Raw genomic sequence first — 16,869 nt, forward strand, 5'->3', positions numbered from 1 at the left:
GTGTAAGAATATATCTAGGGGTGAAAAGCTGTTTGGTTTAAGAGACATTTAATATTTAAAATACCATAACAAAAAACTTTTTCAGCTATGCAGAATAAGGTAAGCTTAATTGGAGTTCAATTATAAACGAACGAGCTGTTGATGCTAATAGCACCACTTCGATAAAGCGGCACGACACGAGAACCCTCTCATCGTGGCCGCCGGTAACCACATTCCCGATCCTGCGGACAGAATGGAAAGCAGTCGACGTCGCCCAAAACACGTCATCTCGGATCCTCCCGATCCACTAACGGTGCTTCTAGGTGCTTCAAGCACCGGTCACCGTTCTCGTCGAACCCGTCGCTTGCGACGAAGGGCTCGACGAGTAAATTAACACTCAGACACAGCCCACTGAGTTTCTCGCCGGATCTTCTCAGTGGGTCGCATTTCCGATCCGGTGGTAGATTCTCCGAAGCACGACTCTTGCTAGGGCTCGTGTTAGCATCGTCGTCAGGTTTGAGCCCCGTGAGCTCACCTACTAGTTAAGGTTCCGCTGGAATAGCCTCTCTAGGCTACCAGCTTAGGTAGGAAAAAAGAAAAGAAAAAAAGCTAATGGCAAATAAAACGCCCCCTTAATTACAAAGATAAATGTCGAGTATTAAGCCAAATGTCATTTAAACTAAATGGCCTTTAACCCTTCGACATATATATTAATATTGCGAATGGGAGTGTAATTTGGACTAGAGGTCCCGCATTAGTCGAAATTCGACTATAATTAATTGGAATCGTAAGTTTGTTCACTATTATGATTGTATTTTATACTTCTATAATCACAAATATCGCCAAGACTACACTATAGAAAAATATTAATAAAGACAAACTGAGAATAGATTTTGTCAAATTGAGAATAGATTAAAATATTTAATTTATTTAACAGACGTCAAGAACAAAAGTTTGACAATAAATAGTATGCATGCGTGTGTGCGTCAAATACATGGTATGTAGTGTGTGTAACGTTTTCTTTATTGATTTAATGTATCTTTTATGCATTATTAAAAAAAAAAATTGCATTGTGCACTTTTTCTCTATATTCTCTATATGTGTGGAAAATTTCATACTCCTCCGTCCGCGCAATTTTCGTAAAAAGGGATACAAAGTTGCTTCACGTATTAATATATAGATTTCTATCCAATTTGATACACACTTCGAATGTATCCATACTATAAATATGTAGAAGTAAATTTCTCATTTTACTCAGTATTTTTAATGCGCCACCCACCTTGACATATAAGTTCTAAGGTCTCAGTATAGTTACAACGGCTGCCCTACCCTTCAAACCGAAACGCATTACTGCTTCACGGCAAAAATAGGCAGGGCGGTGTTACCCGCGCAGACTCACAAGAGGTCCTACCACCAGTAATTACGCAAATTATAATTTTGCGGGTTTGATTTTTATTACACGATGTTATTCCTTCACCGTGGAAGTCAATCGTGAACGTTTGTTGAGTACGTATTTCATTATAAAAATTGGTACCCGCCTGGGATTCGAACACCGGTGCATCGCTCAACACGAATGCACCGGACGTCTTATCCTTTAGGCCACGATGACTTCAGACTTAACGCCACTTAACGGTAGCAAGCGGCTTGGCTCTGCCCCTGGTATTGCTGAAGTCCATGGGCGACGGTAACCACTCCTCATTAGGTAGGCCGTATACTCATCTGCCTACAAGGGCAATTAAAAAAATCTGTTTTAGTTTTTACTAAAGGATCCTTGATAGTTCATCCAAGAAAATCGCAATCACGTCATTGGTAATTTATTTCCTGTAAGTTATTGGTATTGTCGTGCAATATTCGAACACCAGTATGGTCGAATCGCTCGATACTTGTACCCCAGTCGGCTTGTCCTTTAGACCACAAGCTCATCCAATTATAAACCTAGAATCCCGGGCTTTTGTGTCCGACTTGGATGTCTGTAGCAGAAAAGACTTCAACACAATTTAGATAATGAAGATACATCAATAGTCTTCTCTATATATAAAAATGAATTGCTGTTCGTTAGTCTCGCTAAAACTAGAGAACGGCTGAACCGATTTGGCTACTTTTGGTCTTGAATTATTTGTGGAAGTCCAAAGAAGGTTTAAAAGGTAGATAAATATGAAAATGCTCGGAATTAAATAAAAATAACAATTTTGTTTTCCCCTTGATGTCCCCCCCTCAGACGGATTCCTTTTGTTTGCGTCTTTTATTTATCGATTGAGGCACTACGAAGTCTGCCGGGTCAGCTAGTTCTTCAATAAAAATCTAATATTACTAGTGGTCCCGCAGTAGTCGAAATTCGACTATAATTAATTGAAATTATAAATTTGGACATTATTATGATTCTATTGTCAAAGACTATTATAATTTTATAATCACATATTTTACCAAGACTACACTGCAGACAAATAATATTAAAGGTAAACAATATTAACCTATTCTCAATTTGACCACAGACTATAAGCAATAACAAAAGTTTGACGGTAAATAAAGAGTATATATTATATGTGTGTGTGTCAAATACATGGTAGTGTGTGTAATGTTTTATTTATTCATTTAATGTATTATTAACGCACATTTTTATAAAAAAAAATATTATAGTATTCTGCACTCCTTCTCTATATTCTCTATAAGTGTGGAAAATTTCATACTCCTCCGTCCGCACAATTTTCGTAAAACGGGATACAAAGTTTTTGCTTCACGTATTAATATATAGATTTAAATTAAACTTTCAGTCGATTAATAAACAACTTCACAGCAGTATTGCGTGAGGAAGAACTTTTATCTATCTCCAATGAGATCTTTGAATAAAAAAGAACACCATGTTAATTAACTAATTTATTTCTCCAAAAATTGGTTGATCCAATCCAAATAATTATCCAAGGTTGTATAATCGATCCGTTTGATGAAGCAAATTCCCCTCTCTGCTGGATCTCCTGATCGGATGCCACGAAGAAACCAGGCGTTCTCAACCTTGACAGCGTAGAGCCCTCCGTAACTGGGACAAAGAGCCACCTCTGGAAAATACAAATTAAAGAGTAAATTAGATTGACAAGGCATGCTTCAAATAAGGCTTGTGTGGTTTGAGCCCCGTGAGCTCACCTACACGTCAAGAAGAAGCTGAAATAGCCTCTCAAGGCTATCAGCATACAAAATCAGGCTTTTGTAACGTGCTTCTAGTGAGCCGATTTGTATGTGTTCTGGAATCTTTTGAACGCAAAATTAATTTTCGGTTCAATTAATGTTTTTATCCTGAACTTGATAAAAACATTAATTAAATTTTATTATTTTGGTGACTGTTAAAATTTCCTAATTTAATTTACTTTGTACGACACTGTGCCTAGTATCCATTTACCAGATTTTCAAAGACAAAACTCACACTTTTGCGGTTTCATTCGATGTTTCATATATTAATAAGGTGCTTTCGATTACGAATGAGTGTGTATTGAATGCTTATTGTATTCATTTCTAGGACATTCGAATTTTGTCTTCATTTTTTTTTCCGGGCCGGTTGCCAAACTTCCTACGAGGCCCCCGCGCCTAGGCCCTACCAGGCCGCCCGGGCGATGCCGCTGGTTTTCCGGGATACCCCGCTGGGCCAGAACCAGCCTGCCGGGTCGGAACGCGATACACCGCCAACTGGGTAGGACATAGGCCTCCCTCAAGGCTCAAAGATCAGTCCTGTGCTGCTTGCATCCAGCGGATCCCCGCGAACCTCAATAGGTCATAGTTCAATCTTGTGGGAGGCCTACCCACGCTACGTCTTCCGACACGCGGTCGCCACTCAAGAACTTTTCGGCCCTAACGTTTATTTCACTACAACTAGTCTCACTACGAGATCAAATCAGAAATGAGGAGATGCGCAGGAAAACCACGGTAACCGACAAGGACTGCGGCATTGAAGTGGCATTTGGCATCGCTCGTAGAACGGATGATCGTTGGGGCCAAAAAAGATTGCTACTTACTCCTATAAAATCCTTACCGTTTCCATAAGTAGCACACAAGACATTCTCTAAGTCGCCGTCAGCGCACGATCCATTTTCTACTTTCTCGAAGTAAACAGACTTTAGTTCACCCGAAAAGGCCCATGCAGTTGTCTGGAATTTGGCACGAAAGATCAATGTATTTTACGAATGTACACCATTGTCACCAGCTCTTGGAATTGATGTTCGATTCTGGCTTAAAACAGTATCTTTGTTAGAGATATTCCAAATATTCTTATCTCGTTTCTACTACAAGACTCCACAAGGAACATTCTAGACTGTCCCCTTCAAGATATAATGTATACTTAGTCTGGCCCTAAATACTGTTACAATTAAAAATAAACAAAATATTACATTTGAATTTGGAATCTGTCATTTTTATATGATTGCTCATTGAATTTTCTCATTTTGGCGCCAATACATTGTACAATATTTTGCGATATTAAAATGGAGTGGAGTGATAAAGAGAACCGAATCGCTGTGATTGCATTACACAAAGTAGGTATGGAGCCAAATGCAATTTTTAAATCTCTCCATACGCTTGGTATTAGTAAAATGTTTGTGTACCGGGCTATTAATAGGTGCAATGAGACCTCCTCTGTTTGTGACAGAAAAAGATCTGGCTGTCCACGTAGTGTTCGTACGAAAAAGGTGGTCAAAGCAGTAAGGGAAAGAATTCGAAGAAACCCTGTCCGAAAGCAAAAGATTTTATCTTGGGAGATGAAGATAGCACCTAGAACCATGTCGCGTATTTTAAAAGATAACTTAGGACTTGCAACCTATAAGAGACGTACTGGTCATTTCTTAACTGATAATTTAAAAGAGAATAGGGTGGTAAAATCGAAACATCTACTGAAGCGGTACGCAATGGGAGGTCATAGAAAAATTTTGTTTACGGATGAGATTTTTTTTACAATTGAGCAATTCAGTGATGGTTTGGTGGGGTATTAGCTATGAAGGAGTGACTGAGCCATACTTTTGTGAAAAAGGTATCAAAACATCGGCACAAGTGTATCAAGATACCATTCTTGAGAAGGTAGTGAAGCCCCTTAACAACACCATGTTCAATAATCAAGAATGGTCCTTCCAGCAAGACTCGGCGCCAGGTCATAAAGCTCAGTCTACGCAGTCTTCGTTGGAAACGAACGTTTCGGACTTAATCAGAGCTGTAGACTGGCCGCCGTCTAGTCCCTATCTTAATCCGCTGGATTATGATTTATGGTCAGTTTTAGAGAGTACGGCTTGCTCTAAACGCCATGATAATTTGGAGTCCCTAAAACAATCCGTACGATTGGCAGTGAAAATTTTTCCCATGGAAAGAGTGCGTGCTTCTATTGATAACTGGCCTCAACGTTAAAGGACTGTATTGCAGCCAATGGAGATCACTTCGAATAAGCTTTTTATACTTTAAATTGTTTTATATTTATGTATTAAACTAACACACTGTAAAAGTAATGAATGTTATTTGCCATAGAATTTTTTTTGTTTTCCTTTGTAACAGTATTTATGGCCAGACTAAGTATATAAGTTGAACATTCCGGACAAGTCTTGTGCGAATAACACGATATTTCTTTGTTCTACGGTTTTTTGTAAATATTTCATGCTAAAAGTGGATTGTGCCTACTGTGCTATATATCAAAAGAAAGCTTGTTTATTGGACTACATATTGGTGAAATCAGTTTTCCAAAATACATAAAAACCTGTGAGTAGCAATTGAAAAACTATATTATTATTGAATATTAACGGCCGGCGACCCTGACCTAGGGCAACCCGCGGGCCGCTCGCTGCTACTCACACACGCGCAATTGACCGCGCCACAGACTGAATGCAACCTTAAAGTAAGCGTCCCAAGAGCGTAAACTCTGATATTAGCACATACAAATACGTTATGGCGCCACCGGCAAAGAAAAAATGTTCTGGGTGTAAAGAAAATATTGAAGACCGAAGATTCTTACAATGCTCCAAATGTAGTAGATTGTACGATTTATTGTGCGCAAATGTTCCCGAAACACGGTTCTATAGTACGATGACGGAAGACCATAAAAAGAAATGGATTTGTCAGCTATGCAAGTCGCAACAACCAAAGGGTGATAACACGGATTCACCTGCGCGAACAGGAAGAGATGACGATAACTTTTCCGAGTCAGAGAACAATGTGACATTTCGTAAGAACAGCAATGTGAAAATCTGTCCATGCATTTCAGCGGATGAAATCCGTAAAATCTTCAGAGCCGAGTTCCAAAGTTCAATGAGGCAAATAACCGAAGGAAACATTACTCAACTACAAGAGATGAAGAAAGTTATCGCGGAGTTCAAGGCGTCCATAACTTTCTTTAACGAGCAATTTGAAGAAATGAAAAATGAGGCGTCTATTCAGAAAACAATAGTTGAGAACCTACAAAAAGAAAACGAGCAACTAAAGACTAATAATCTAGAAATTACTGCCAAACTGAGGACTTTGGATCAACAAATGAGAGCGGCAAACGTGGAGATACATTGTGTACCAGAATTTAAAACGGAATCATTGATATCAACGGTTAAACAACTTGGTAACGTTATAAACCACCCTGTCCAGGACACTGACCTACAATATTGCTCCAGAATAGCAAAACTAAATCCTGCTAATCCGCGTCCAAGAGTGATCTTAGTGAAGTTCAGCAGCCCCCGCTTCAAGGAATCTTTTCATAAAGCAGCAATAAATATAATAAAAATAACCCCAGTAACCGACTCAATACAGGCCATCTCGGTATCGCAGAAGAAAAGAAGTCAGCTATATTCATAGCAGAGCACCTGACGCCTGAAAATAAACAACTCCATGCAGCAGCACGTGCAAAGGCGAAAGAATTAAACTACAGGTTTGTGTGGGTTAGGAACGGACGGATATATATAAGAAAAAATGAGGAAAGCAGTCACATCCCAGTGCTAAATAAAAGTGTGTTAGACAATTTAGCAGTTTAAGTTAGCTTAGTATGTTTAATAATTGTGGACTCTAATGCATGTCTTAGTAAATATATGTATCAATAATGGTTACTCATAAAAAAATTAATCATCAAGGATTCAAAACATTTTCGCTTGGACTGTTAAATATACGCTCAATGAATACTGGCTGGGACAAGTTCCAAGAGTCAATGGATACTAATGATCCAGACATTCTTTGTTTATCTGAAACTTGGCTGTACCCTAATACAGATATTGAACCATTTGATTTCGTTAGGAAAGTATATATACAAAGGACATTCACGCTCAAACATAACCTACTCACAACATATATTAATTGTATGTTTAATGCGACACTTTATTTAAGTTCTTGTTCTTTTTCAAGTATAAAAATTATAGTATCTTATCTACTAGGTCTTCCTATATTCTCACGGGCTCTATACTTCAGTGTTTCTTTGCTGGCGAGTAGTCTATTTCGTATTACTTTACTCTCAAAATGGTTGATTTAGACAATTTAAATCATGAACTCGAAGAGCTAGTCATTTCTCACGCTTATAAATGTCCTTCTCAGCATTGTGATAGGTACTTGAACCCGCACTCAAAGTCTCTTACGATTATACATATGAATATCAGAAGCATAAACAAAAAATTTGACGAATTTTATGTGCTCTTGAGCTCCTTTAGCTTTGTACATGATATTCTTGTGCTGTCGGAGTGTTGGTTGATGAATACTGTACACTTACCAAAACTTGACGGCTTTATCTCATATTCATCGAAAAACGCGAGGAACCAAAATGAAGGGGTAGTTATATATGTAAGAAACACTCTGAAACATGTTATTTTAGAACCATCTTTCACCGATGCCAATTGTTTAATATGTAAAGTTTATGATGAACTTGCTATCATTGGATTGTACAGATCACCTTCTTATAAAAACACAGACAATTTTATTCTTAGCCTAAATAATGCTCTTTTAAATTTATCTTCTTTTAAACATATCGTCATCATTGGTGATGTCAACATTGACATCAAGGCCCATAATAAAGATCCTCATTCGCACGAGTATTTGAACACAACTGCATCTCATGGACTTCTACCTGGTCATTTGTTTCCCACGAGAGGAGATAGTTGTCTGGACCACGTACTCATAAAGTCGAGCCTGGAGTCTACGACTCTTGTCACAGACTCCACTATAACTGATCATTATTCTATAATTTTTAACTTAAACTTCCAACCTATGAGACGGCTCGTTAACAAAATTGGTACTAAAATAGATTATCCTACGCTAATTGCTGAACTAAAAGTGTACGATTTTTCAGAAATCTACACCTCTCATGATGTTAACCTGGCTACGGATCTATTTTTAAACAAACTTATCTCGCTGCTTCAAACACACACAATATCTTTTGTAATCCCATGTAGATTAAGAACTATAAAACCCTGGGTAACCACAGGCTTAGTAAGATGCATGCGTAATCGTGATAACATGCACAAAAGCGTAAAAGCAAATCCCAATAACCTCATTCTTGTCCAGACTTACAAAAGATACCGCAATTTCTGCAATGATCTACTTAAAAAGCTGAGGAGAGAGTTTGAGAGATCAGAGTTTAATAAAGTAAAAAATAACCCAAAAAAGACCTGGAAGGTAATTAAGAGTATCACTCAAACTGGTAAAGAAACTATTCCGCCTCTAGAGCTTCTTAATAATTTTAGTGATGGCCAGGTCTCCATTAACTCAGTTAACTCCTACTTTTCAAATATTGGGAAAAAGCTTGCTAGTAAAATAATTCATGCTTCGGTTACTGAAACCACTGTTCCCAAGTTGACATATTCTCAACTGAATTCAATGGTTCTGCCGGGAGTATCCGAACAGGAAGTCATTGACGTAATACGTGGCCTTCGTGGTGACTGTGCTTCTGGCTGGGATGGTATACCCCCTAAGTTATTCAAGCTCGCCTGTCCTGCGTTAGCCCCAGTAATTACCTACGTTTGTAACCTCGCTATTGAATCCGGAAAATTTCCCAACTCACTCAAAAAGGCAATTGTCCATCCAATATACAAGAGTGGGGACAGAGACAGTGTTAACAATTATAGACCGATTTCAGTGTTGCCAACTTTATCGAAGGTTCTGGAAAAAATTCTGAATAAAGCATTGAGTGGCTTTTTAGATTCCAATAAAATAATTTCAGATTATCAGTTTGGATTTAGAAAGAACATTTCCACTGAAGATGCTGTAAGTTCGCTAGTTAAGCACACTGTTGCGGAAATTGAACGCAAACAAAAGTGTCTTGGTATCTTTCTAGATCTGTCTAAGGCATTTGACACTGTCTGTGTCCCTCTTCTGATCAATAAATTGGAAGTTCTGGGAGTCAGAGGTAACGTTCTGTCTCTTTTCAGTGACTATTTGTCAAATCGTACACAATGTACCAAGATCGGTCCTCATATAAGCAAGCCGGAGCAAATTGAGTACGGGGTTCCGCAGGGCAGTATTCTTGGGCCCACTTTGTTCCTGCTCTATGTAAACGATCTTTGTAGTCAATCTTACCCCTACTGTCGTCTCTTTGCATATGCTGATGATACAGCACTTATAGTTTCAGGCAACACGTGGGTAGAGGCAATTGAGAATGCTGAGTTTGCAATGAAGCAGACGATGACATGGCTGAACCGCAACCTATTAACTCTAAACATTGACAAAACCAAATTTTTAACATTTGCAAGCAGAAAATCTGTCCAACCCCCGCGTGATTTCATTACTCTCAAGGCCCATGTATGTAATGGACGATATTCCGCATGTAATTGCTCGGAGATTGCTAGGACTGATAATATCAGATACTTGGGGGTGTTGGTGGACAGCTGTTTCAATTGGTATGATCAACTGGAACTTGTGACGACGCGCATTCGAAGCTTAATTTTTATTTTTAAAAAGCTAAGAGGCTCGGCAGATAAGCAAATATTGTTTACCGTATACACTTCCCTTTGCGAGTCGCTTATAACTTATTGCATCCCTATTTGGGGATGTGCCTGCAAGACAAAGTTTATTAATATCGAACGAGCGCAAAGGGCAGTGCTTAAGGTGATGCTGGGGAAGCCTTTTGGGTACTCTACTAGACAACTGTATCGTGACGCAGGAGTGCTGACGGTTAGACAACTGTTTATCCACAGGTCCGTTCTGCGACAGCACTCCTGCCTCCCATCAATACCTAAAGAAACTTCACTTTCCACAAGGAGACGAAAACCGGCCTTTGACACTATTGCTTGTAGGACGGAATTTGCCAGACGACAGATTTATTCGTCAGGTAGCAGAATTTATAATAAAGTAAATATATCTCAGCAGATAGATGGCTTAAATAGGTATGACGCTAAAAATAATCTGAAGTCTTGGCTCTTAAACTTAGACTATTTTGAAACAGAACAAGTCGTGTTGTAAAAATGTATAATGGTGTATATATAGTATGATATACTGTTGATTTATTGTAGCTAATTTTAAATTAATATTTTATATAATATATAATAATATTTTTATACTTTATTATATGATACACACACACAAACACACTAACACACATACACTCACACACACACACACGTACGTACTATATTCTTACAGATCGTTCTTCCTGGTTAACTTTCTTACCTGGTGACCTAGCACTGAACCACTGACTTTTGTAACACAGGTTTTCCTAGCATAAAAGTCAGGGAATATTGTTATTGTATACCTCATAAAAAAGCCATGTATATTATTATACTAGTGTTAAGTATTTTTGTACGTGTTTGTATTTTAAGAGGCTTGAATGAATAAATATTATTATTATTATTATTATTATATCTTCTGTGCGTGTGTTTGTCACTGAACTCCTCCTAAACGGCTGGACCGATTTGAATGATTTTTTTTGTATGCATTTGGGTGGCACCCTGGATGGTTTAGATTTACAAATCAGCCTGGCAAATGGCGCTGCAGTCGGTCTCTAGGTTATTTATCTTTCCTAGAAATAATTTATATGGCAAAACAACGTTTGCCGGGCCAGCTAGTATTACCATTTATAAAATTTATTACCAAAAAACATTTTTAAATTGTGTTTCGGGATACTTACTAAAGATTTGTCGGAATCGCCAAGTTCACCTGTACTTATATTCGCGATTTGAACATCGTCATTAACATAGACAATCTCATCGAGTTTGAGCACCGCTAACTCATTTAAAACTTTACCATTTACGATTGTGAAATTATCCTGTCTGTGTATTTCGGTGACCTGCAATATATAAATACATTATTAAAATCAAATAACTTGACCATACGAAGACTTTATTTTATATTTCTGGCGTGAAGCAGTAATGCGTTTCGGCTTGAAGGGAGGGTCAGCCGTTGTAACTATACTTGAGACCTTTTTTTTTTTTTTCCACAGGAGAAATTCGCCCCGGATCCCCACCCGCGCGGCAGGTGAGGTATGTGGGAGTTGAACCCACTAAAAACTCCTTCCTGCCGCTCACAACCGGCGCCCTACCTCGGACCGGGCCGGAGCCCAGTCGGGGCTATTGAATCGGCGGGACAGGGTTGACGCACATTACATCCATCCCACCGTCCCACGGACGCCGGATCGGCGGCCGCCAGCGACACGACCACCGGTTCCCTCGTTCAGCGGGCCGAGAGCCCGCTTTGATGGCGCCACGTTACACCTTCCCCCAGAGCGGTCGGGGGAACGCGGTCTACCATCACCCGGCTTCCTACTGCGGGTGAGCGTGCAAAGCACGCCACCCCACGTCTGGGTCTCTCCCCGCACGAAACGGGTGGGACCCCTAGCTCTTAGGGGGCCAGGTCACGGATACGACCCCGGTCCCGACCCCCTGCTCGGCGGCGGCGGGTTTCTGCGTAGTGAGGAGTGATTTGCCTCACTCGCCCCGCCGATACTTGAGACCTTAGAACTTATATCTCAAGGTGGGTGGCACATGTACGTTGTAGACGTCTATGGGCTCCAGTAACCACTTAACATCAGGTGGAATGTGAGCTTGTCCACCCATCTAATGTCCGCTCACTTACACGACAAGGAGAAGCTGAAATAGCCGCTCAAGGCTATCAGCATAGGTAGGAAAAAAAAACATTGATTATTGCGTCTTAATGTTTTATTAGATTTACAAAACAATTTACATTACTGCTTCACGGCAGAAATAGGCAGGGTGATGGTACCTACTCGCGCATACTCACAAGAGGTCCTAACACCAGTAATTACGCAAATTATAATTTTTGCGGGTTTGATTTTTATTACACGATGTTATTCCTTCACCGTGGAAGTCAATCGTGAACATTTGTCGTGTACGTATTTCATTAGAAAAATTGGTACCCGCCTGAGATTCGCACACCGGTGCATCGCTCAACACGAATGCCCCGGACGAATATACAATACAAATCACTCTTTCAAGTATGTGTCATAAGGTGGATGGAATCAGTTTCCGATAATTAAGTGGTGACTTCGTCCATCCATCTTTATACGCCATTAAAAAAAATTAGGCAAATGCTGCCCAGAACACGAGTAGTCTCAAGAATGCAGAGCAGTAGAAAGCAAGCGTTACCCTGACAGCCTTTTCATTCCCGCCAGACCCTTGCAAAGACTTCTTCCCGACGATAACTATAACATCATCAGGCTTGAACGTGGCGTTTGCGTGGACTGTACATCTTGCACCTGGAATGATTTAGAAACAAAATCTGAAGCAGTTAAAGTTATGACTTTCGGTACTTGAACCATTGTACGATGGTTCACTTGCGGACTAAATAATCTATATATTAATACGTGAAGCAAAAACTTTGTATCCCTTTTTACGAAAATTGCGCGGACGGAGGAGTATGAAATTTTCCACACTTATAGAGAATACAGAGAAGAAGTGCACAATGCTAATATTTTTTTTAATAATGCATAAACGTTACATTAAATCAATAAAGAAAACATTACACACACTACATACCATGTATTTGACGCGCACACGCATGCAAACTATTTATTGTCTAACTTTTGTTCTTGACGTTTGTGGTCAAATTGAGAATAGAATATGGTTTGTCTTTGTTAATATTTTTTATAGTGTAGTCTTGGCGAAATTTGTGATTGTAGAAGTTTAAAATACAATCATAATAGTGTACAAACTTACAATTACAATTAATTATAGTCGAATTTCGACTACTGCGGGACCTCTAGTTATAATAATAATGGTTTGTTCGAAGTAAGTATCAGTTGAATGGAATATTTGAAATGTATTCAACTAATAATTGTTTTTAATAAATGTATCTTTTTTATTTGATTGGTTTTGTTAATTTTAAGTATGTTTCAATGATACTATGTACATATATAGACTTCTTGTTGTCTGAAATAAAATAAATCATTCATTCTTTCATTCATCATTCATTCATTCATTCATTCAAAGTCAATGATTAGATTTTGGAAAACACGTATAACAAAGATAGTATTGTATTACATTTTAAAGAAAGCAGCGAAGTTGTTATTTTTAAATTTAATCTATATATTCTAGAGGCTTGGGGGAAGCCTATTTCCAACAGTGGACGTCTGTAGGCTGATAGAATAGAATTAAAAAGTTGATGCGTGTATGTATATTCTGATGAAACCTTCAGATTGGCCTAGCAAGTGATCCTGAGAAGTTTGGTAGCGACGCGGATCCAAGTTGAACCAAAGATCTTTAATCAAAGCGGGCTGAGGTTGAATAGCATATTATTAAAAAAAAAAAGTTTTCAAATTTACATGACATCATATTTACTTATAAACAACTTGACAAAAAAAGAAATTCGAAAATAAGTGATCCACACAATTATTACAAAATCCAATGACGGCGACAACAAATATAGTGATTACGTCATTTCCTGCAGACCGGAAATAATATTAAGCCGTAGACTGCAAGGCGGAAACGGAAGGAGGGCGTAATCAAATTAGAGCCACTGGCGCCCTGTGCTTGTTAAGGAAAAAAAAAACGAACATTGAGTGAAACGTATTATTATGGTGCTGGTTCCGTACGTTATTCACCGTCAACTGATATACTTGCTAATTAATGATTAGCACATACTTCCTGTGTCAACATATTGTTACTCGCTGGGGATCGGGATAAATAAAATTCCACCAAAGTACAACTAAAGACTGTATTCGACACTTAAAACACCTAAAACACTCAACAAACACTTTAAAACTCTGAATTCGCTTCTTCCGCTTCGCTTCAGGTGATCCGTTCGCTGTTTCGCTTCGAGTAGTTCCGATTACTGCCATTACTGCGTGCCATCTCTGCAACGTTTTACACATATTTCGAGTATTGTGTTTCCGCTATCTGACAATAGATGGCGTTGTACTTCTCGAGCGTTCTAGATACTACTAGATTTTTCGATATTCGTTCGACTATTCGGCGATAGATGGCGCTACTCTTACCGGCGTAACAGTATTTTATTTCGGTGTCAGCTGTATCCCCAAATTGTTTTGTACCCTTTTATACATTTTAGGTTTAGTGTCGGTTAAGAAATACGTAGACATCACAGAGTGAATATAGAAATCTACCTTATGATAGGAAGTCTAGTTAATTTTATAATAAGTATAATATAAAACCGAAACGCATTATTGCTTCGCGATAGAAATAGGTTGAATGGACCTGCCGTAATGAGCCACTAAGCGCCCTACACACTATAATTACGCAAATCAAAATATTTGAGGATGTGATTTTGATTTGATTGATGATTTGATTTGATTGATGTTGTGATCACCTACCGAACGGACCGACAACCTAGTGAAAATCGCTGGGTCACATTGGATGCAGGTCCCAATGGACCACATTGGAGATCGATTGGAGAGGTCAATGTTCAACAGCGGAGACTGTACAGGTTGAGATGATGATGATTATGATGATTCCTTCGTCGTGGGAGCCTTCAAATCTTAATCTCTTGTATCTCAAATCGTGTTTTATTTACTAAGTTTTTCATGATCCGTGTAAACATTATATAAGCTCTAGCTGCACTGCGAATTATCAATCAACTAGCGACCCGCCCTCGCTTCGCTTCGGAAACTATAATTTATTATTGATTTCTCCACTATTTAATGGATGTTACCCATTTTTTTTAATGCCCTTGTAGGCAGACGAGCCATACGGCCCACCTGATAGTGAGTGGTTACCGTCGCCCATGAACTTAGCAATGTCAGGGGCAGAGCCAAGCCGCTGCCTACCGCGGCATATAAACCTATACATATAAACCTTCCTCTTCAATCACTCTATCTATAAAACAAAAAAAATGTGAGCCGCCACGGGACGCCTGGCAGATGTGAAACATCGACATTATTTTGTAAAAGTAATATGTAAAAAAGAACAGATTGTGATAGGAACTAAATATGTCATAATGATAAAATAAAATATTACGAAAAATAGTTTGTTTTCAAGTAAAACACAGGTTATGTGTACTGTAGTAAACAACACTGTACACTACGGAGAATACACTATAGGTATCCGAGCTCAGTGTAGCGAGAGGGATGGCTTAACGCCGGATCGAGTGGGAAAGAATCGCACAGTCGATTGCGCATGGCGACGCGTCGCCACGGCATGTGTCGCCACGCCAGAAATCGGTTTTACGTGCGGCTATAGATGTTTCACATCAAAAAACCGCATCAAAATTCGTTGCGTAGTTTTAAAGATTTAAGCATACATAGGGATATGGGGACAGAGAAAGCGACTTTGTTTTATACTATGTAATGTTACTTCAGCGCTGGTTCCACGCTCTGACCGTGGTGGGTTGTTACGTTGCTATACTAGGTGTACACAAGTAGTCCACAGACATAATGCTTCTTAACTCATTGTGACATGTTATATCTTATGAATTTATATGTCTGTCTCTTTTTATTGTCGCCTTTTCGTTTCATCGACTTTCAAGTCGCAACGATGCTAAAGAATTTTTCACTTCAAAAAAAACTAGTGATTATTAATTCGCACAGCACGGTACCCTAAAGAGTCGTCCGATCTCTGATTTCTATTTAATTTCAACGAGACTTGTCTTCGAAGTAGAATTCAAAGATTCAGATATTCTTATAGAAAACGGTGACTCTAATTTTTTACTGTCTTTTACAGTTTGCGGAACGTTAGATTGATATACATTGTTGAAGTGAAACTTCTTTAGAATCGTTGAGATGTGATTTCAAACTCGATGAAACGAAACGAAAAAATAAGTGTGCCGCGATTGGCTTGTCGAAGCGGCTCCAATCGGCGCCGACAAATCACGAAGCGCTCCACCTGGCGTAGGGATACAGTGAGCATGCAGGCGGTTCCCTCAGGGTGAGACTGCGGAGTGGTTGACCCTTGCGATTATTTTTATTTCTTATAAGTTTCACTTCTACCGTGTGTGACTAGCACCCACACACATTTTTTTTTCTATAGTTAGCTGGGTGTGCAACGTCGTCTGGTGACTTCTAGATCTTGTCTAATTTTGGGAAGCAGTCATACGTTCCAGTTCCAAAGGATCTACAGTCATTATCCAGCTTTATGATTAAAGAAAGGTTACGCCAGTAAGAGTAACGCCATCTATCGCCGAATAGTCGAACGAATATCGAAGTATCTAGTAGCACCTAGAACGCTCTAAAAGTACAACGCCATCTATTGTCACATAGTGGAAACACAATACTAGAGATGTGTGGAATATTTTCGATAATTCTAGGGATGTGGTATCGGCCATAAAAGCGTTGCATAAATGGCACGCAGTCACTTAGTAATCGGAACGAAACAGCGGACGGATCACCTGAAGCGAAGCGGAAGACGCAAATTGAGAATTTTAAAGTGTTTGTGAAGTGTTTTAAGTACTGATACAGTGTTAACGTGTAATTCGGTAGAATTTTTTATTTATCCCGAACCCCAGAGTGTAACAGTAATATAGCGACATGTCACGGCTCGCTGGTGCATTAATTAGCACCCCTCACTG

At 39.1% G+C, this 16,869-nt stretch overlaps 1 protein-coding gene across 2 annotated transcripts in view; it reads right to left on the reverse strand.

The window, feature by feature from the left end:
* Window positions 1-2,838: 2,838 nt before the first annotated feature.
* The window catches only part of LOC101740361 (proclotting enzyme), a 38,393-nt gene continuing 24,362 nt past the window's right edge, over window positions 2,839-16,869 (reverse strand). For both annotated transcript variants that reach the window (XM_038021202.2, XM_004924281.4), the window contains exons 3-6: window positions 12,501-12,610; window positions 11,027-11,185; window positions 3,998-4,112; window positions 2,839-3,032 (exon numbers count right to left, since the gene is read on the reverse strand). In XM_038021202.2, coding sequence (XP_037877130.1) covers window positions 2,854-3,032; window positions 3,998-4,112; window positions 11,027-11,185; window positions 12,501-12,610 — 563 coding nt within the window. In that variant the 3' untranslated portion in view covers window positions 2,839-2,853. The remainder of the gene's footprint in view (window positions 3,033-3,997; window positions 4,113-11,026; window positions 11,186-12,500; window positions 12,611-16,869) is intronic.

The sequence above is a fragment of the Bombyx mori genome, chromosome 28, assembly GCF_030269925.1.
Source record: "Bombyx mori chromosome 28, ASM3026992v2".
Taxonomy (NCBI): Eukaryota; Metazoa; Arthropoda; class Insecta; order Lepidoptera; family Bombycidae; genus Bombyx; species Bombyx mori.